The sequence below is a fragment of the Panthera onca genome, chromosome D4, assembly GCF_046562875.1.
Source record: "Panthera onca isolate mPanOnc1 chromosome D4, mPanOnc1 haplotype 2, whole genome shotgun sequence".
NCBI classification, from domain to species: Eukaryota; Metazoa; Chordata; class Mammalia; order Carnivora; family Felidae; genus Panthera; species Panthera onca.
Window position 1 is genome coordinate 84,183,473 of NC_138351.1, and position 21,219 is coordinate 84,204,691.

Genomic DNA, 21,219 nt, shown 5'->3' on the forward strand with positions numbered 1-21,219 from the left:
TAGAGGCTCAAGACAAGGGGTTAGGTCATGTGCAAAATCAGATAGCTCTGTTTACAGGTCAAAGTGTCAGCTGGGTTCAAAGCTCTGTCATTTACAGATTACCCTGAAACCAGTAAGCATCACTGAAAAGGAAATATTAGAAAATCAGAGGAGGGTATTGGCACCCTGATTCCTCCCTCCCTCAGCTTTGCAAAGAGCCCTTGAGAGTCTTGGAGCTTTACTCTCAGCCCAACACTCCCCCTGTCTTTATGCCATGGTAACTGGATGGCAGGGGAAGATGTACTTTGGTCCTGTGTAGAGAAGTGTGGGGGCTAGCACCCCATCTCCTTCAGCTTTCATTGATGGGGGTACCTTTTCTCCTCTTTTTCTTGGTGCTCTGGAATCCCATGACTTTGTTTTTTTAAACTGTTCAATAAAGGTGAATTAATGAAATGTCTATTGCAATGTGATTTAAGCTTTATTTTTCACATGGATAAATTAATAAGCCAGAAAAGCTGTATCAACTGATCATTTGTTCTGATTTTGGGTTGTCACCATGTGCTGTAGGTCTTCAAAGTGAGTGAGTAAAAGATTTGTGCTAGACAGGGAGATTAGGATCCTGGTCAGCTGGGATGAGACATTATGCCAGAAAACATTGAAAAGAATGGCTCAGTCTCTTAGTCCCATGCTGTTACCATTACACTGCATCTCAGATACAGTAACAGAGCCTAAGCTTTGACACCAGGTAGGCACAGGTTCAAATCCAGGCTCTGGAGTGTTGGTCCCAACACTCAAGGGCAGGTCTCTTTGAACTTCAGTTTTCTTATCTATAAAATGGGCATAACCACACCTATAATGCTGGAGGCTGTGAGAAAGAAAGAAGACAATCATATAAAATACCAAGCCCAGGGGCATCTGGGTGACTCAGTTGGTTAAGCGACTAACTCTTGGTATCGGCTCAGGTCATGATCTCAGAGTTTGTGAGACTGAGCCCCACACTGAGCTCTGCACTGGCAGTGTGGAGCCTGCTTGGGATTCTCTTTCTCCCTCTCTCTTTGCCCGTCCCCTGCTCACATTCTCTTTCTCTCTCTCAAGATAAATAGATAAACTTAAAAAAAAAAAAAAAAAAAAAAGCCAAGCCCGGTGCCTGGCACACAGTAGATACTGCAGTGACTTCTAGGTCTTATTCTTCAATTGTAAACTATAGCTCAGAGCCCCCTCACCTTACAGATAAAGTTTAGAGTTTAGATTTTTGTTTTTCCCAGATATATTCTCTTACCTCAATGATCCAGATGTGATTAAAATAATAATAATAATAATAATAATAATAATAATAATAGCTTAGAACTCTGCCAAGGCATGCTGCACAATATTATTTATTTTTCACGACTACCTTGTTGGGGGAAGTACTGGTATTATCCCATTTTAGAAATTCAGAACCTGGGGATCAGAGATTTGACCATGGTCACAAAGGTAGTCAGTGGTAGAGTGAGGATTCAAATCCAGCCTTGTGTGTGGCTTTAATTCCTATCCTTTGGAGTGTCAGTGGGGAGCACTCCATCCCCACCTTGCAGGAATGACAATGGTTTGGTTGCTTGGGACTTCCTCCCCAGCCAACAGCCCTTACCTGTGTAGTTCCTCATCAGAGGGTGAATACTTGGCAGTGACATCAGCCAGCTCCCCAAAGATCTGTTTGCTATAAACAGTGAGGGAAGACAGCAGGATTAATTCTTGCCATGTAGAGCTCAGGAGGCACGTGTAATCCTTGATTGAGAGCTCGCAGAAGAAAGGCAGTTTCTTGATCCAAGCAATCTGCCTAAAGAGCAGCTCATCAGCTAGGCGGCAAAGCAGGGCAAACAGCTCTGCCTGAGTCACAGCATACCTGGGGGTAGGGACAGTGGAAAATTACTTCCGGTGGCCAGAGAGAGAGGATAAGGGCACAGGTAGAGGCTACTCCTAAGAGTAGAAAGGGTCTCTGGCAGTGGGCTCCTTGCCCTTGATCATGGGTCTCCAACTTCATTCAATTGAGTCTAATGATAAAGCGGCAGGACTGGAGCCAGCAGCAAGCTCAGGGCTGGGGAGGTGGGTTTGGTGAGAAAAGGTTGTAGAAAGGAAAGGAGGCTTGGAAATTTGTGCAATTATTAGGCAGTATGACTTTTAATGTTGGTGTCCACAAATGTTCCATGTGTTGAGAGAAAATTCTGTGACCCTTGCACTAGTTTTGGCAATGAGAGCTCCATTAGGTCAGGTCTGGTACCCACCCAGTACAGGGGCTGACAACAAAAATGAGCCTGAGGACAGATGGCTGAGAGAACATGTTCAGAAGGTTTTCCTGCTCTCATTGCACCCCCTGGTGGTGAGTTCAGGAACTAAAGTTGCTTAGCCTTTGTGAGTTACTGCTGTATGGAAGGAGCAGGGCATTTCTCATCTCTGGGCTGGATGAGATAGGGTCCCAGTTTTCTTTCTCTCAAGGCCCCTGGGCATGACTCTTCCCCACACCCCCACACTCAGATTTATAAAGATTTTGTGTGTCCTTCTTATAAGAAGATCTTTGAATTTCCTCCGCTGATATTGGAGACTAGCTTGAAAGATCTCTAGATACATCCTAGGGATCTAAGCTTGATAGGAAACAGCCTGTGCCCCAGGCCAAAGGAATGGGTGCAGCAATTGGTGGGCCTGAAGGCTGAACTAGTATCTACTCAGGTAGAGGTGACAGAGGATTTAAAGAGTATTCCTTCCACCAACTCAGGTCTGTACACAGAGCACATGGCACCAGGCTACCAATGGGTACGTTGGCTAGAGATGCAGATAGTCCACAACCAGTTAGTGCCTTGTTACGGAGCCTGAACTTAATGTATGATTATCCCCAGAAGTATATTTCATCTCTGACTCAGAGCCAGAGAAGCACTTCAGACCCATCCCAGGGCCTGGCTTACCTAGCTAGGCCCAAGCAGAAACAAGCCTTTTAATCCCAATTCCATAGGATTGATAAAACAGTCCCAACTCTATGAAAAAAGATGCTCAAGAGAAAAACAAGGGACCACTGCCTGCAAAGATATATACAGATTTGTCCTCTGATGCTTCAGTCATTACTCATTATCCTCTGACTCATTCCAAAGCCTAGGGTATTAGTAGCCAGGGATGAAGGTGGGTGTGGGGTGGAGATCATTTTGAAGTCGCAAGGACTAAATGGGGCACTCACCCATCTTCAATCAACATGGGCGTGCCCAATGGCTCCAGGTCCTCCGCTGATACCAGCTGGTGAATCAGACTGTACGACTGAGGATCCAGGCTGCGAGCTTGTGGGGGCAGAAGTGGCGAGTGGGCGGAATAGCTAAAAAGGTGCGGTATGTATTGATAGTGTGGAGGCACAGACATCCCCATGTACTGCTCTCTGAATGCCATGAATCCATTTAGTTCCACAGACCTACTGGAAAGAAAAGTTTCATGTCAAGCAGAACCGTGGCAGGTGTACTGCCTGCTCAAAGGAAGTGAGCCACAATGTGGCTAAGGTGTTCTTTGGCCATGCAGTGTGTCTTCATCAGGGACATAATTAACGGTTACATGCATGTCTCCCCTACTAGATAGGGACTCTGTACAGATGTGTGTATGTGTGACTTATCATTGGACACCCAGCACCTGGCAAAATAGGTACTGAATAAAGAGTGGTTGAATAAATTCTTTGTATAGGTGCCACATTTGAAGAGATTTTAATGGATACTCACAGACTATGGTCCACAAAGGTGTGGGGGTATGTATTTTTTTATTACTAGGAAAACTAAGGCACAGCCAGCCTAAGGGCCTTGCCAGGCCACAAAACAAATCCAGCACCTAGCAAGGAACCTGACATGTGGCAACAACTCCCCTAAACATTCAAAAGAAGGAACAAAAAAGGAACAACTGAAAGAACTGAAACAAAAAGGAACAAATGAATGAATAAAAGTTACCGTAAAATACCAAGAAAAAGGCAGGTAAAAATCTGCAGGCAGATTCTTGGTATTTTCCTGGAGAAATCTAATCACTGGCCATTGGAAAAATCTAACCACTAACCACTGAAGAAATCTAACCACTCTGTTACCTAAAACAACAATCCTGTAGCTTTACCTAGATGCATTTCCTGTAACAGGGGCTGGTAAACTATAGGCTAATGGTACACAGCCACATTCATTCATTCACGTAGTGTCTGGTGGCTTTTGCACCATAATGGCAGAGTAGGTGAGACCCAGACTGTGTAGCCTACAAAGCCTAAATTATTTATTATCTGGCCTTATAGAAAACGTTTATCAATCCCTGTCCTATAAGAAAGATTTCTGCAAAAAGGAAATCTTCCCTGGTAGTTGATGGCTACATTTACACATAACAACTAACTTAACATTCTTGAACAAAGAGTCTCCAAATTGGTATTCCATGATAACAGCAAATTTAAATCACTAGCTTAAAATTTTTCAGTTTCTTAAAATTTATAAAGTGAAAATCTTCACTCTTGCTGAGGCAAAGAAATTAGAACTTAATTCAATATTGTCAATGTGGTTTGTTTTATTTCAGTGATAAAGTAAATGAGAGAAAAGAGCTACATTTAAAATGTTATTTTGTTAGGTGAAGAACGTATGGGCACAGACAGCAGCTATAGTACTTTATTAGTCTGCAAAGAGACTGCTGACATTTTCAAGGTCTTCAGCAAAAACCAGGCTGTGAAATGCTGTTCTGTGTCATCCTGGTCCGTCCCTGCCCCAAAGACTGAGGGAACAAGAGTACAATGGCTGAGACAGCCCAGAGGTTCCGTGTGGGTCTGTGTACTCTCTGGGTGATCCCTAGATGATGCTGGGTTTGCCTTGAAGCTCACCTGGAGGACAGTGTGGAGCCCGGTGAGGGCTGGTTGCTCTCTGAGGCCCTGTTCCCAGGGGAACTGTGGTCGCTGTCACCATGGTTGCTCCAGTGATTGGCCTCTTCCTCAAATTCCTGCCCAGACATGATCCTTTCGATCTCCTCCTCTGATATCTTTGACAAGGAATTGACACATGTTAGACTGGGTGCCCAGGATAACCTCCGTTCCTTCTTTAGGACTGAGAATGTATTTAAAACTCACATTCCTAGAACTCTCTAGAGAGAAACCCAGATTCCCTCTCTTCTACCTCCATACCCCACAGTCTCTCACTAATCTTAGGACAGCTCGGTTGCTTGCTTCCTAGCACCACAGCTCACCATAATTTTCCTCTTGTCCATTTACCCTCCTCTCAAGCCACAAAGTGTCTATGTTCTTCAACATTCCTCTTTGTCTTTGAGTTTATTCTTCCCTACCCCTGAAACACCACTCTTCAATAACAAACTCCTCCTTGCCTTTTAAGACCCAATTCAAATGTTACCTTCTTTGTGAACCCTCTATCGCTACCTAGACAGAATTTTAGGTCCTTCTTCTGTCCACTTACAATTCTATGGATTCTGAGATAGGCAGAATAACATAGTGGTTAAGAGTATGAATTCTAGAGTCAGAGCACCTTTGTTCCAACACAGGTTCTGCTACTTTCTAAAAGTTGTACAATCTTAGGCAAGTCATTTACCTATTTTAACTTAAATTCCTTTATCTATGTGGTGGAGAGAATAATATCTGTCTCGTGGGGTTATTGTGAGGATTAAATTAGTTAATACATTATCACATGTTTAGAAAAGGGCTTAGCACATAGCAATAATTATGGAAGGCTGACAATGATATCTTCATCATCATTATTATTTTTATAGCATTTACGATAATGTATCATAAGAATACCCTCTATTAGACCTAAGGCTATGATTAGAACCTAGAAAAAAGTGCTCAAAAAATGCACGTTGGATAAACAAATGTTCACTTATTAAGTACTGTCCATGAAACTCCACATGGATTTTCTTAGTAAGAAAGACATTCCCAACCCTACTGAATAAATAAGAAGAAACTCTAGCTCAGACAAGTGAACTGACCTGCCCAAGATCACACTGTGTGCCCACGTCTGGGGAGGAGTTTGAGGAAGAGGCCAAAGTATCCAAGTATTCAGTCCCTGGCTCTAGCTATCATACCACACAGGGAGTGAGTAAACACATCTTCTATACAGTGTTTAACCCAGAGTTGAAGCTTAACTGGCTAAACTTAGCACGGGATGAGAGTGAGTAGTAAGGAGGAAAGGCCAGATACATTTTTATTTTTTGTTTCTATAGAAAGCCTGGGAGGACATTTTCTCTGAAATCTGAGTCAAACCTGCATAACTCTTTGTTCCAGCAGCCTGTGAGGAAACCTTGAGCTGCTGTGATCATAAATACAGGAGGCATTTAGAACTGGAAGCCAGCCAGCATACAGGACTTGGAGGGAAAACGAGAAACATTTAACTGGTACACAAGTTGAGTGACTGGTCTTAAATAACTTAGATTGTGTACTGAATTGGAGGTACGGTAGTCTTTATTCAAGCACATGTAGCAAAACAAATCTTTTCACTTAGGGATCTTTAGAACACTGAAATCACACATTGTGTAAGACACGTGAAGGGGCGCCTGGATGGCTTACTCAGTTAAGCGTCCGACTTCAGCTCAGGTCATGATCTCATCATGGTCTGTGGGTTCAAGCCCCACACCAGGCTCTGTGCTGACAGCTCGGAGCCTAGCGCCTGCTTCGGATTCTGTGTCTATCTGCCCCTCCCCTACTTGTGCTCTGTCTCTGTCTCTCTCAAAAATAAATAAACATTAAAAAAAAAAAAAAAAAAAAAAAGACACGTGAAGACAAAAGGTGCCATCAAACTGTAAGACATTTAGTGACACCCTGACTGAAGCAGGCTCAGTGATGGCAGTGAGAGGAAGACCAGAGCTTAGAGGGCATGGAAGTACTTGAGCGAGGTGAAAACAACCAGTCAGTAAGACTGGTTCCAGCTGGGAGACAAAGGTGTACTGCACCTGTCTCTTCCTATGGGTCCCATGGTACACTAGGCCATCAGTGATGCATTAAGGGGATAGAACACACCAGCAGTGCTTACGTCTAGGTTCAGACCTCATCTGTCATTTTCTACCTGGGTGCTCACTGTTGGGCAAGTCACTCAAGTTTTCTGAGCCTTAGTTCCCTCACTTGTAAAATGAAGATAACACCACCTCCTTCACAGTTCAGGATTCCCTCACAGGGTGCAAAACTGAGCCAGACAGACTTGGGAGGTTGATCTAAGATAAAGTTATGAGGTGCAAGTGCACAACAGTTGCTCAATTCTATCCCTTGTAATTAAGCACTTGGAGATCACAGCTTTCTCTTCCTAACAGATCATCTAAAAAAGTAAAAGACAAAAGAGGAAATTATATGCCTAGTAGCAAAATGTCAAATGTAACGAGAGATGAAATAGGAATGTTTCTCTGAGCATCAGCTACCTCAATTCTAGAGAGAACATAGGGTCTAGAGACATAAGCGACTGAAAAGCCCTGGCATGGTGGGAGAAGAGTACTCAAAAGTCATTGGGTAATACTGAGGAAGGTTCTTCATTGAGGAAATGCTTAAGAATTCTTCCCGGGGTGCCTGGGTGTCTCAGTGGGTTAAGCGTCCAACTCTTGATTCCTGCTCAGGTCATGATCTCACGGTTTAGAAGATCAAGCCCCATGTCTGGCTCTGTGCTGACAGCACAGAGCCTGTTTTGGATTCTCTCTCTCTCTTTCTGCCCCACCTCTGCTCGTGCTCTCACTCTCTCTCAACATAAATAAACATTAAAAAAAAAAAAAGAATTATTCCCAGTGGATAAACTTTCTGCTGCATCTAAATACAAAAAGAATGACTACAAACAAAGGCCACACATGAAAAGCCCACAGCTAATATCATTACTCAATAATGAAAAACTAAGAGTTTTTTTCCTAAGATCAGGATTACAGCAAAAATGCCCACTTTCGCCATTTCTCCTTACACGGTATTAGAAGTCCTAGCCGTTGCAATTAGGCATGTAAGAGAAATTTTTAAAAAATCTAAATCAGAAAGAAGCAAATTACCTCTGTTTATAGATGACATGATCTTGTTGTAAATACAAAACTCTAAAGATTCCACATAGAAAACTTAGAATTAATAAAAGAATTCAGCAGGAGCACCTGGATGGCTCAGTCAGTTAAGTATCTGACTTTGGCTCAGGTCATGATCTCACGGTTTATAAGTTCGAGCCCAGCATTGGGCTTTGTACTGACAGTGCAGAGCCTGCCTGGGATTCTCTCTCTCTCTCTCTTTCTCTCTCTCTCTCTGCCCCTTCCCCACTTGTTCTCTCTCTCAAAATAAACAAACTTAAAAAAAAAAAAAAAAGAATTCAGCAAAGTTTCAGGATAAAAAAAAAATCAATGTACAAAAGTCAGTACATTTTATATACTAACAATCTCAGCATTTTTATATACTAACAATAAATCTGAAAAGGAAATTAAGAAAACAATCTCAGTTACAATAGTATCAAAAAGAACAAGATATTTAGGAATAAACATAATTAAAGGGATGAAAGACTTGTACACCGCTGAAAGAAATTAAAGATATAAATAAATGGAAAGACAGCCTGTGTTCACAGATTAAAAAACAATATTGTTAAAATGTCCATAGGATCCAAGGTGATCTACAGATTCAGTATAATCCTTATCAAAATTCCAACGGCATTTTTTGCAGAAATAGAAAAAAAAAGTCCCAAAATTCATATGGAAACACAAAGAACCACAAATTGCCGAAACAACCTGACAAAAACCAACAAAGCTAGAGGCCTTTACACTTCCTGTTTTCAAAACATATTACAAAGCTACAGCAACCAAAACAGTATGGCATGGTACTGGCATAAGGACAGGACTATAGACCAATGGAACAGAACAGAGAGCCCCCAAATAAGCCCACATATGTAGAGTCAAAAGATCTTTGACAAAGCTGCCAAGGCTACACAACAATAGTCTCTTTAACAAGTGGTATAAAGAAACTAGATATTCATATGCAAAAGGATGAAAGTAGATTCTGATCTTTTATACTACATACAAAAATCAACTTAAAATGGATTAGACTTAAATGTAAGACCTGAAACTGTAAAACTCTTAACAGAAAACAGAGAAAAGGCTTCTTGTCATGTTGAGCTCTGCACTGAGCATGGAGCCTACTTAGGATATTCTCTCTTTCTCCCTTTCTCTCTTTCTCTTTCTCTCTCTCTCTCTCTCTCTCTCTCCCTCTCCCTCTCCCTCTCCCTCTGCCCCTCCCCTGCTTATGTTCACATGCACTCTCTCTCTCTCCAAAAAAAAAGGGGGGGGGGCAGCAAAAGATTTGAATAGACAAAAACAGACCCAAAAAATCTTCTCCAAAGACATATAAACAGCACAGCCAACAAATACATGAAAAGATGCTCAATGTCACCAATCAGACAAATGCAAATTAAAACCTCACACCTGTCCAGAATGACATTAACAGAAAAAAACAGAAAATAAGAAGTACTAGAGAAGATGCAGAAAGTTGGAACCTTTGTGCACTGCTGGGTGGGAATGGAAAATGGTTGTGGCCGCTATGGAAGACAGTTATGAAGGTTTTTCAAAAAAGTAAAAATAAAAACACCATATGAGCCAGTAATCCCACTTCTGGGTATTTGTCCAAAAGAACTGAAATCAGGATCTCAAAGAGAGATTTGCACTTCCTTGTTCACTGCATTATTCACAAAGGCCAAGAGATGGAAACAACTTAAATATCCACCGACAGATGAACGAATTAACAAAATATGGTATATATCTGCAATGGAATATTATTCAGCCTTAGAAATCCTGTCATATGCTACAATACGCTAAGTGAAATAAGGAAGTCACAGAAAAACAAATACTGCAGATTCCATGAGGTCTCAAAAGTAGCCACACTCCTAGAAAGGCAAAAGTAGAATGGTGGTTGCCAGGGAATGGGGAGAGGGGGAAATAAGGAGTTGCTGCTCAGTGAGTATAAAGTTTCAGTCATAAGATGAAAAGGCTCTATATATAGATGAAAATGTGCATATAGTAAACAATACTGTACTGCATACTTAATTTGTTAACTTCATGTTATGTTTTTTTTAACACACACACACAGAATACCTATGTATAGGCCAAAATGAATCAAATTGACTTTCAAGAAACAGATATGATTTGAATAACATGAATATAAATATTGGATTAATAAAAAGACAGAATGAATACAGCATACACCCACACCCCAATTGAGCGCACACACGAACTCATAATGAGTTCATGTGATAGGAAATGCGCCATATATCATCAGCGTATGTCTCAAAATGACTGAATTCCTGTCTTTCTCTCATATTCCCTCATATTCAATTAGATAAATCCTACCAATTTTACCTATTAAATATCTCTTGAGTCTATTCTCTCCCCTTCAATCTATACTATCATTGCCCTACTTAAAACCACTATCTATATCTCTTGGCTAGACTTCTGTAAAACCCTCTGAATTGCTTTTTCTCTGCCCCCAGTTTCACTGGCACTTACTCAGCTCCTCACAAACCATTTCTACTATTAGAATGATCTTTCTAAAATGCAAATCTGATTCTCTCTCTCTCTCTCTCTCTCTCTCTCTCTCTCTCCTTAAAAGCTTTTGGTGGTTGCCTCTTGGTCCACACCAATAATCCTTGAGGCATGGTCCTGCCCACTGGTGTCCTGAGGGATTTACATATTGGGTCATACACAGATCCAATTTTCTTCCTTCATAAAGTTGTTCTTCTGCTGGCAAGTAAGAAAAAGTGGTGTAGGCTGGTCCTACAAAGGCTTTACCTAAGGAACTATAATCAAAGAGAGTTCAAGGCTACTCTCTAGAGAACAGATTCCAAACTCAAGGAATTTGCCTTATCTTCTGCCACTCCATTACATGTGCCCAGTGCTCCTGCCTGACTGAATAAACTCCCTGTGATTCCTTAAAGATTCATCTTGTGGTCTTTTTACATTCTGTTCTGTCTAGCAGTATTACAAGATATTTGGCTCCCCACTCCTTCCCAACATAACTAATTCCTCCTTTTCCTTCAAGACTCAGTTGAAACTCTCCCTTCTCTAGGAAGCCTTCCCTAAATGTCTTTAGTCCCCAACAATGGCTCCAATCCAAACAGAAAAGAAGTCCCTCTTTTCTGTACTCCCTAGGTATCCCCTGTTACTACTCACTGTACTCTGAATGTCTGTTTACACATCTGTCTCTTCCACTAGACTGAGTTCACAGTACAGAGGACCTGTACAAAGTAAGTACTTAATAATATTTGTGAGATTAAATGGGTATTATCATTCCTACTCTACAAACAAGGCAAAGTAATCTTACTGATTTCTGCCAGGCTGTTTTAATGACATAAAAAAATTCTCTGGATGGTTTAAAACCAGAATTGAGTTGACTTCCTGTGAAATCCTTGGGAAGGGTTGAGGGAATCACAAAAAGAGCTTTAAATAATTATCTTAACATATTTAAGATTTTCAAAGTACTTTCATACCAGGCTCTAAAAGCAGTTTTACAGGAATGAAAACAAGATGGCTCCCCTAGCAGGAAATGAGAGGATCAAGGATAAGTAGCTATGGGAACATGTGGAGCCCTGGGTTTCCAGGGTGGATAACAAAGAGTGAGGCCTAGAACTCACCTGGACCGGCCCAATGCTCTTATTCCGGCCTCCGGGCATGCCATCTTCTCTGATTGCTGGAAGGAAACATAAGCCAAGACAGTCAAAGCATACCCACACAAGTCTAGGCACTTTAAAAAGAGAACTTATGTGGCCCAAAGCACAAAGTAATAATTGGTGAAATCAAGATTAAAAAACAGGTCTTTCTAGACCGAAAGTATATATACTCTTTTCATTATTCTAGGCTACCTCATAGGCAACAGATACTTTTGGACCCCCAAGGCAATGGACACACACTGTACACAATGCATACGTTTAATATTTCAACAAAGATGACAGCGTTATTAATAGTCCCCCAGTTACAAATATCCCACCAGGATGATGCATCTGAAGGCTTCAGTAAATTTGAAGAGAGGGATAGAAACAATATTTCTATTTAAAAAAATTATTTATTTATTTTGAAAGAGAGAGAGAGAGAAGCAGAGAAAGGGGGAGAGAGAATCTCAAGTAGGCTCTGCTCTGTCAGTGCAGAGCCCAATGCAGGGCTCGATGATCCCACAAACCAGGAGATCCTGATCTGAGCTGAAATCAAAGAGTGAGATGCTTAAACCAACTAAGCCACTCAGGCACCCTGAGAACATTTCCATTTTTAGATATTTTGTTTTATTTCCAGGCTAAGTTGCAGTCTAATGTGTAGGATGAGAAAAGGTTCTTTGTTTTTTGTTTTTTTTAATTAATCAAAATTTTGATCTGATTGGTTTCTCCCTATAAAAGCAGTCAGTAGAGTTCCCATTGCAATTGTTTCTTATTCGGGTGATTCCACAAAAGGAAGAAGTTATTTAGCTATAAAAAGCACCCTTTAAATAGTACCAGTGTTATTAGGCATAATAGCTACTAATACTATTGCCATTACTGTTTATGGAGCACTTAATATGGGGGCACAGAAGAGAAACTTCTGATCTACAATTACAGAAAGACTATGGTATCTGGCAAAACTTTCTGGCAAAGATGACTTCTGAACTGCGTCTTAAAGTATGAATAGGATTTACGCAAGCAGTAAAAGGGTGAGTGAACAGTACACAGAAAAGCTTCAAGTTGAAAGTAAACATGGAGTATTCTTTCTGGTAATTTCCAAGTGGTTCATCCTGGCTAAAGCTTGTGTGTGCATGTGCATGTGAGTAGAGTAGTAAGAGGTGAAGTTGGAGGTTGGAGAGGCCAAGTGGGGCCCAATCACCGATAGCCTTTAACGGCAGGGTAGGAATATGGACTTTAGCAGCGGAAGCCGAGGATGAGATGGAATGCAGAGGATGGATGTGGTCAGGTCGGCATTTTCAAAAAATCTTTACGATGGCCACTGTGAAGGTTGGCTTGGAGGAGGCAATGTTAACAACAGAAGATAAGCTAACAGCATCATGTGTGAGTAAGCTTTGCTGTGTGTGTGTGTGTGTGTGTGTGTGTGTGTGTATAAAATAATATACCTGCTTTCGAAAAAAATAATATTAAGAATCTAGAAAGTCCTTGGGGCAGGATTGAGGGTTCCAAGCCTAACACTCAGTTCATTTTCCTTAAAGCAGATACCATTCTCAGTATCCTTAAAAAATTACACAGTTCAGAATTAGACAAAGTTGGGTCTAAATCCTGTTTTTGCCTGGTCTATGTAATTACACACAAGTTTCTTCACCTCTCTGAACCTCAGTCTACTAAAGAATAGAGGGGCTACTGGAACCTATCATACTGGGTATTGTGGGGATTACATATAAAATAACATAGCTAAAACATCAAGCATAAGGCCTGGCACATAAAGTAGGTACTTAGTAACTAATCCTTCCCTCTATCCAGCCTCTTTTCTACAAACACCGTAGCTAAAACACCAAGGATCCATTCTCAGCTTTGCTGGAGCCTTAACATCTTCATCAGGAAAATGGAGGCAACGTAGTCTGCTTTACAAGGCTGCTGTGAATTTGGAGTGGGAAACATACACAGCCTGTATTAGAGCCAGATGCATCCTAGTTTTTGTCTGGGAGCAATCTTTCAACCTAATTTCAAGTTCTAAAATTCCTTAAAATTCCTTTTCTGCTGTTCCAGGGTCAGTGACAGTGTTCACACACTTCTATTTCCAATACTGAGTTCTCCATGTCTTTGCTTCAGCTCACAGAATAAAGATCATTGGCAGATCCAGTACCAAACACATTTTAGTTGTCTTGTAGGTGAGGAAGGAACTCAATATGTTTTTCTTTTCGTTTAGAGGGCCACAAGTCTTAAAGATTTACATCTCACCAATATTTTGTTCTGATACTTAAAAGCTTATGTTGTCCCTCAACCCCACCTGGACTAAGGAAACTCACACATGATGGACATCTACTGTGTTTTAGGTACTATCCTGGGTAAAACAACCCATGAGGAAAGTACTAGTATTGCTCCCACTGAACAGATGAATCTAAGGTTCAGAAAAATGAAGTATTTTGCTTATGGCAACAGAAACTAGACAGCAGAAGAATTAAGGATGGCACCCAAACTATTAGACTAAGCCCAAATTTCTTTCCACAACTAGTTTTTCCCATTGTACCTGCATACCATTGGGAGAAACAAAATTTTAGGTGGTGCATAGATAAACTCTCAATTATACATGTATCTTAATAGGCACTAAAAAAATACTGATTTTCCATTCACTGAGATGATAAAAATTCCCTTGGAAAATTAACTTTGATTTTAAAAAATTTTTTGATTTGGGGCACTGGGGTGGCTCAGTCAGTTAAGTGTCCAACTCTCGATTTCAGCTCAGGTCATGATCTCATGATTTGTGAGATCGAGCCCCGCATCAGGCTCTGCACTGACATCACAGAGACTGCTTGGGATCCTATCTCTCCCTCTTTCTCTCTGCCCCTCCCCTGTTCATGCTGACTCGCTCTCTTGCTCTCTCTCAAAATAATATATAAAAAACACAAATAAAAAAATTTGATTTAAAGAAGAATATAAACATTAATACTGGTTTGATCAAAGATGGTAAAATTCGTCAAGATGGCATGAAACTACCTGAAGTGTGTGAAATAATAGAATGCGTCACAGTGCCTCTTTTAAAACAAGAACTTGGATCATATTTTAAAGCTTCTAATGTACCCACATATATGGTATCACATATGATCCTCACAACAACCTTGGAAGGTGCCCTAATTATTACTATCTTAGTAATTTGAAAAAAAAAATTTTTTAATGTTTATTTTTGAGACAGAGAGAGAGAGTGGGAGAGGGGCAGAGAGAGAGGGAGACACAGAATCCGAAGCAGGCTCCAGGCTCTGAGCTGTCAGCACAGAGCCTGATGCGGGGCTCGAACCCACGAACTGTGAGATCATGACCTGAGCCGAAGTCGGACACTTAACCAACTGAGCCACCCAGGCGCCCCAATCCTACGTAGTTTAGAGATGAAAACACCTGAAGCTCACAGAGGAAAAGGGACTTGTTCAAGGCTACTCAGGGAAGAACTGACAGAGCTGAGACTTCAGTTTAGGTCTTCTGATTCTAAAGCTGTGCTTGCTCCTTGATGTTACACTGAGCTAAGAGCAAGTTTCTCAACAGGGCTGAGAATCTTTCTTGTGGTGAACTGATACTGATTTAAAAAAATAAAAACAAAGGGCTTCCAGATATAACAGGAATGGATTTTGCTCCACTTCTTGTCCCAAGCCCAAGAATGGCAGCAGCTATGGTTCTCCTATCTCTGCTCAAAAGAAGCACAAAGCCTTTTTCTGTTCTGGAACTCACATACCTACCATTCTTCACTTAGGCCTGGGCAGCCAACCCAAACCCAGAAGCAGAAAGACGAGTAAGACACAAAGTTAACTACATCAAAACCCACTGGTGGCTCCCTTTGGTCTATGAGCTAAATCCCAGCTTGCCAGCTTGGCATTTAAGACACTCCTATGATCTGGTTCCTCTGGGGTTCCCCATCTTCATCTCTTGTCACAAAATTTACACTGTAACTACAGAGAACTATTTGTTAGTCCTTGAACATACCATGCTGCTTTACACAGCTTTTCCTCTTTACATATTGTTGCCTCTACTCAGAAAATAACTTTCTGGTGGGAAAATCTAGCAGCATCACCTTACTCAAGTGACACCACCTCAACCAAGTGATTCAAGTTAATATGACCAATAATGGGACAAAGTACACCATGCCCCCTTGATATGATGCATGAAAAGGACACATCATCGCTTTTGTGGCATTCTTGCCAAAAATGCATGACCTAACGTAATCGTGAGGAAACTGAAAAACCCAAGTTGAGGAATATTCTACTTGTTTTCTTCAAAATTGGCAATGTTATTCAAGACAAAATAAGACTGAGGAACCCTTTCAGATTAAAGGAGACTGAAGAGGGTGCGTGGGTGGCTCAGTCAGTTAAGCATCTGACTTCGGCTCAGGTCATGATCTTGCAGTCCGTGAGTTCAAGCCCTGTATTGGGCTCGGTGTCGACAGCTCAGAGCCTGGAGCCTGCTTCGGATTCTGTGTTTCCCTCTCTCTCTGCCCCTCCCCCCACCACTCTCTCAAAAATAAATAAACATTAAAAAAATAAATAAGTAAAGGAGACTGAAGAGACATAAAAGCTAAATGTAATACACGATCCTGGATTGGCTCCTATATTACAAAAAACACCTTGCTATAAAGGACACTGAAATAAGTGGTGAAATTTGAATAAGATTTGCTAATCAGATAATAGTATTATGCCATATTAAAATTTTTTATTATTCTTTAAAAATTATTATTTTTAGAGAGAGAGTGTGAGTGAGTTCAGAGGCAGAGAAAGAATCTTAAGCAGGCTACATGCTCAGCAAGGAGCCCTACATGGGGCTTAATCCCACGACCCTGGGATCATGACCTGAGCCAAAATTAAGACTTGGATGCTCAACCGACTGAGCCACCCAGACGTCCTTCCTGGTTTTGATAACAGTACTGTGGTCATGTTAGAAACAAAGAAGAATGATGTCTGTAACTTCCTCCCAAAGAGTTAAGAAAATACATACAAACACACACACTTTCTTTCTCTCTCTCCCTCTCCTCTGCTCCCTCTCCCTCTCCCAGCCTCCTTCCTTCCTTTCTTTCTCTTTCTCTCTTCCCCTTCCCTTCCCTCTCTCTTTCTCCTTCTTGAAGAGAAGGAAGAGGGGAGTGGTTTTTAAAAAGCTCTTAAGGGGCTTCTGGCTGGCTCAGTCAGTGGAGCATGCAACTCTTGATCCTGGGGTTGCAAGTTCAAACCCCATGTTATGTGTGATTACTTAAAAATAAAATCATAAATAAATAAAATCATAAGCAAATAACAGCTGTTTAATTTTATAAAGAGCTTGAACTTCTATGCCTTCAAGATTCTGCTCAATTATTCTTTCCTTGAGATTTCTCAGCGCTCCATTTTTATCCTGATAAAGCAGTATGGCAATGCCACAGGTTTATTCTCACAATGCCATTCTACCCACATCACCTTCTCCAAGTTTTCCTTAACCTTTTTACTTTTTAACCAGTTAACTAATGAGTTATGAGACAACAAAGTTAGGGAATTCTGAATTTTCTCACATAATTTTTTTTTCACGATTCTTAACTGACATAAATTTTCTCATAAGGCTCAGTGTAACTTCCTCTTTCCTCCGATGAGACTAACAATATTTCCCCCTTCCTGTTTTGTGCCCTGGTCCCCCTACCAGAGTAAATCCACCAAACCAGAAAGCATCTTACCTAAGCGGGACTTGGCCATGGCCCTTAAGGGGCACACTGTCTAAATGGTGGAAACAGAGAAGTTAAGAGACAAAGATAGCACAAGATGATCGGGGCTACGGCGGAGGGCAAAAGGGGCTGTGGAAGTCAAGGAGGGTCATCTTTCCGGTGAGAGGTGGTATCAGAGAAAGCTGCTTAGAGGATGTTACAAACAAAAGCTTAGCCTCCAAAGAAAAGTATACATAACCAGGTGAGGAGATGGGGATAAACCATTCTAGGGACGATGAAACTACATGGGGAATGTGAATTGTGTGGGGAGCAGCAGAGGGAGAAGGGAAGGGAGGAAGTGGCTGATGCTAGAGTCAGAGGGGCTTTGAAAATCACTCTGAAAAGCCAGAATTTATCCTGAAGGCTGCAAGATGGGTGAGGAGGTAATGCTTGGGAGGTAATGGGCTGGGTAGTGAAGAGGGACAGATGGGGCCCAGCCTCCACTCACTATCCTTATTTAAATTTCCCTCACTGCTTTGCTAATTAATTTCCTGACCAGTCAAATTCCATATATGAAGAGATATCTATGTTTAGAGACAGGGGACAAGAGAGGGCTGGCTCATACATGGCGGTTGAGTTTTTTTGAACACTTAAGTTTTCAAATTTTGAAGTAAGTTTAGACTTAACAAAAGAGTTGCAAAAAAACTAGTACATAGAAACCCTATATACTCTATACCCAGCTTCCCTGTCTGTTAACATCTTACAAACCACAGACTATTCATCAAAACTAAGAAATTAACTTTGGCATAGTATGATTGACCAAAATATAAACTTTATTCAGATTTCCCCAATCATGTTCCCTTCTGTTCCAGAATCCAATCTAGGATCCCATACTGCATACAGTTGTCATGTCTCCGTAGTTTCCTCCAATCATTCTTAGTCTTGCCTTGTCTTTTGTGACAATGATACTTTTGGAGAGTATTCTGTATGTCAGGTATTTTGAAGAATGTCTTTCAATTTGGGTTGCCCTGTTTTCCCATAAGTAGATTGGGAATGATCCATCCCTGGGTGTATATATGTGTATCTGTGCCCCTACTGTAGAATATCAGGGGGGTATATGTGTAAATATACTGGTGATACTGACCTTGCTTGGCTAAAATGGTATCTGTCAGAATTCTCTACTGAAACTTATTACTTTCCCCTTTGTAATTACTAAATATTCTGGGGCTATGCAAATACTCTGTTTCTATTTAAAACTATGCTCTCTATTTTAGCATCCATAAATGGATCCTGCCTGCAGCAATTATTACTGTTGTGTTTAAGAAAAAATTTTTTTAATGTTTATTTATTTCTGAGACAGAGCATGAGTGGGGGAGGGGCAGAGAGAGAGGGAGACACAGAATCAGAAGCAGGCTCCAGGCTCTGAGCTGTCAGCACAGAGCCTGACACGGGGCTTGAACTCACAGACCGCGAGATCATGACCTGAGCCGAAGTCAGACGGTCAACCCACTGAGCCACCCAGGCGCCCCTACTGTTGTGTTTTAATGGTGATCTTCTATTTCCTTCATGCCTTCTACATTTATTAATTAGAATTCTTCTATAAGAAAGAATGGTCATTCCTGTATTCAGTTAGTTCTATCAGTAGGAACTCATGGATATTTTATTCTTTGAGTTATAAACTAATGTATAGTTATTTTGTTGCTCAAGCTGTTCTAACTTTGGCTATTGGAAGTGCTTTCAGGTTAGCTCCTGTGACCTTTCGATAATGCTTCCTCCTTGCCCCTTCCTTTTTAAAATATAGCACATTCTGGCGTGCCTGGGTGGCTCAGTTGGTTAAGGATCTGACTTAGGCTCAGGTCATGATCTCACGGTCCGTGAGTTCGAGCCCCACATTGGGCTCTATGCTGACAGCTCAGAGCCTGGAGCCTGCTTCAGATTCTGTGTCTCCCTCTCTCTCTGCTCCTCCTCTGTTCATGCTTTCTCTCTCTCCTTCAGAAATAAAAACATTAAGATAGCTAGCTAGCTAGCTAGCTAGCACATTCTAACTTTCTGGCACCACAGATGCTCCAGGCTTGTCTTATATTTTCCCTGCCACAGCCCTAGAATAACCCATTCCTTCAAAGAGTCTGGTTCCTTTTATTGATATTTGGAGACCAAGATCTGGTTCTTCTAAAAATTTTTTCTGAACATGAGTTCATATTGATACTTCCAATCTTGCACCAGATTGGTGCTTCATTCTTGCCTTCCTCTTTCCTGATTTATAACTTCTTTCTCTGATGTGAGAAAATGGACTCTCATTATCAACGATATATTTACCTGCTTGTTCAACTCCAGTATACAAATAAAGTAGTGACAGACTTCCTAACCCATAACCTTGAAAGAAACAAATTTATAAACCAGAGAGCTTTGTTTGTATACAATTCTTTTTGTCTTCAGCCTTATGGTATATAGTCAAAACACTATTTTCCAAGGTCAGCTCCTTTCTTCCCCATTTCCCCATGTGATTTATCTGTAATACCAGTTAGACTCATTCATCACAGTGTACATTCTATCTTTCCCCCCATAAACTTGTTGCTTTTAAACAAATTTATATACCATAAAATTCACTTCTTTAGTGATGTATATTTCTACATTTTGACAAATGCATAAAATTATATGGCTAACACCACAGTTCCACGTAACAGTTCCATCAACCAAAAACATTCCAAAGGCAACTGCAATGTAAATGCTGCTTTCTTAGCACCAACCAGGAGGTGGCAGCGTTTCTCTCTGAGAAGCAGCTTCACAAGGCAACTAAACCATCCAGCAATGCATGCAAAGGGACAAAGGAAGGCAGTTCCCACCCCTCAGTACTCCTTGTGTCATCTTCTCCTGGCTATGGTTATAGGAGTTATGAAGTTAAGCTTCTTCCCTAAAACAGGAGAGTTTGGTTAGAAGGTCCAGAGTCTCATATTCCAACTAAATAAGCAGGATGAATCATCAGAGAGAACAGTCAAGAAGCCAACCATAAATATGCTTTGAGAAAATACAGTGAGGACAAAAAAGGGAGATGAGAAAACTGGAGACCAACACCAAATCAGATCAAAGTGGGGAGATGCTCACAGGCTCTCTCTTCAAGACGTTACTTGTTTGGCAGTGGTGGCTGGGAAACATTTCTGTAAGAGGAAACGGCCAGTGTGGAAGGGAGAGGACTGCTAGCTAAAGGAAAGAACCTGAGCACAGGCAGGATAATACAAAGCATGCTTGAGGCACAGGAAGTAAATCTGGACAGAAAAGGAGATTAGACACATAGTAGACAAAGTTGGTAACAATTTAAATGCTGTATTACAGGTGTTTATCATGCAGTAAACACAGGGCATTCCAACATGCGAGTAGCTATGCCCATATGGTAGACGCTGTAAAGCAGCACGTTGTCTATACGGTTAGGTACCAGTCCTGCCTGATTAATAATGAATTACAACTTAGTAATTATTATCCACATAATCACCACTAACTTATCTACTGGTAAGGTATTTTACCTCTCCCAGCTGCATCTATAAACCGAGGGTAATATTTAATAATAGGTTTGTGCATATTCAATGAGACAATGCATAGAAAGTGCTGAAGAGTTTCTGATATACATAGTATCTGATAAATATTAGTATTATAAGTAAATTATAAATGACCTAAATTTATCTAAATGCCCTTTTTTAGAACTTTCTTACCTTTCTTCATGATAGGCAAGCTTTTAAAGGATTCTTCTTATCCCACATATAATTTAAAAAAACAAAAATAAAAACCAGTGTTAAGTATATCTGGTTGTCTGCACTTATTAATGAGACAAAACCAATTTGAACAGTTCACTAAATCTAACTCCCGCCCCGACACACTACTATTATGAACCCCTAGTACCTCGCTGAGTATTTTATATACGTTGTCATATTTAATCCTCTAGAGAATTCCCAAAAGGTTAAGTACTCACTATCACATGATTTTAAAGGTAAGATAATTGACCATCAG

General features: G+C 40.9%; 1 protein-coding gene across 4 annotated transcripts in view; it reads right to left on the reverse strand.

The window, feature by feature from the left end:
• Positions 1-21,219, reverse strand: part of NR6A1 (nuclear receptor subfamily 6 group A member 1) — a 231,804-nt gene that overhangs the window by 15,024 nt on the left and 195,561 nt on the right. For 2 of the 4 annotated variants that reach the window (XM_060608701.3, XM_060608703.3), the window contains 4 exons: positions 11,562-11,617; positions 4,823-4,977; positions 3,182-3,409; positions 1,607-1,861 (listed from right to left, as the gene is read on the reverse strand). In XM_060608701.3, coding sequence (XP_060464684.1) covers positions 1,607-1,861; positions 3,182-3,409; positions 4,823-4,977; positions 11,562-11,617 — 694 coding nt within the window. The remainder of the gene's footprint in view (positions 1-1,606; positions 1,862-3,181; positions 3,410-4,822; positions 4,978-11,561; positions 11,618-21,219) is intronic. The other 2 variants (XM_060608702.3, XM_060608704.3) reach the window with 2 other exon arrangements.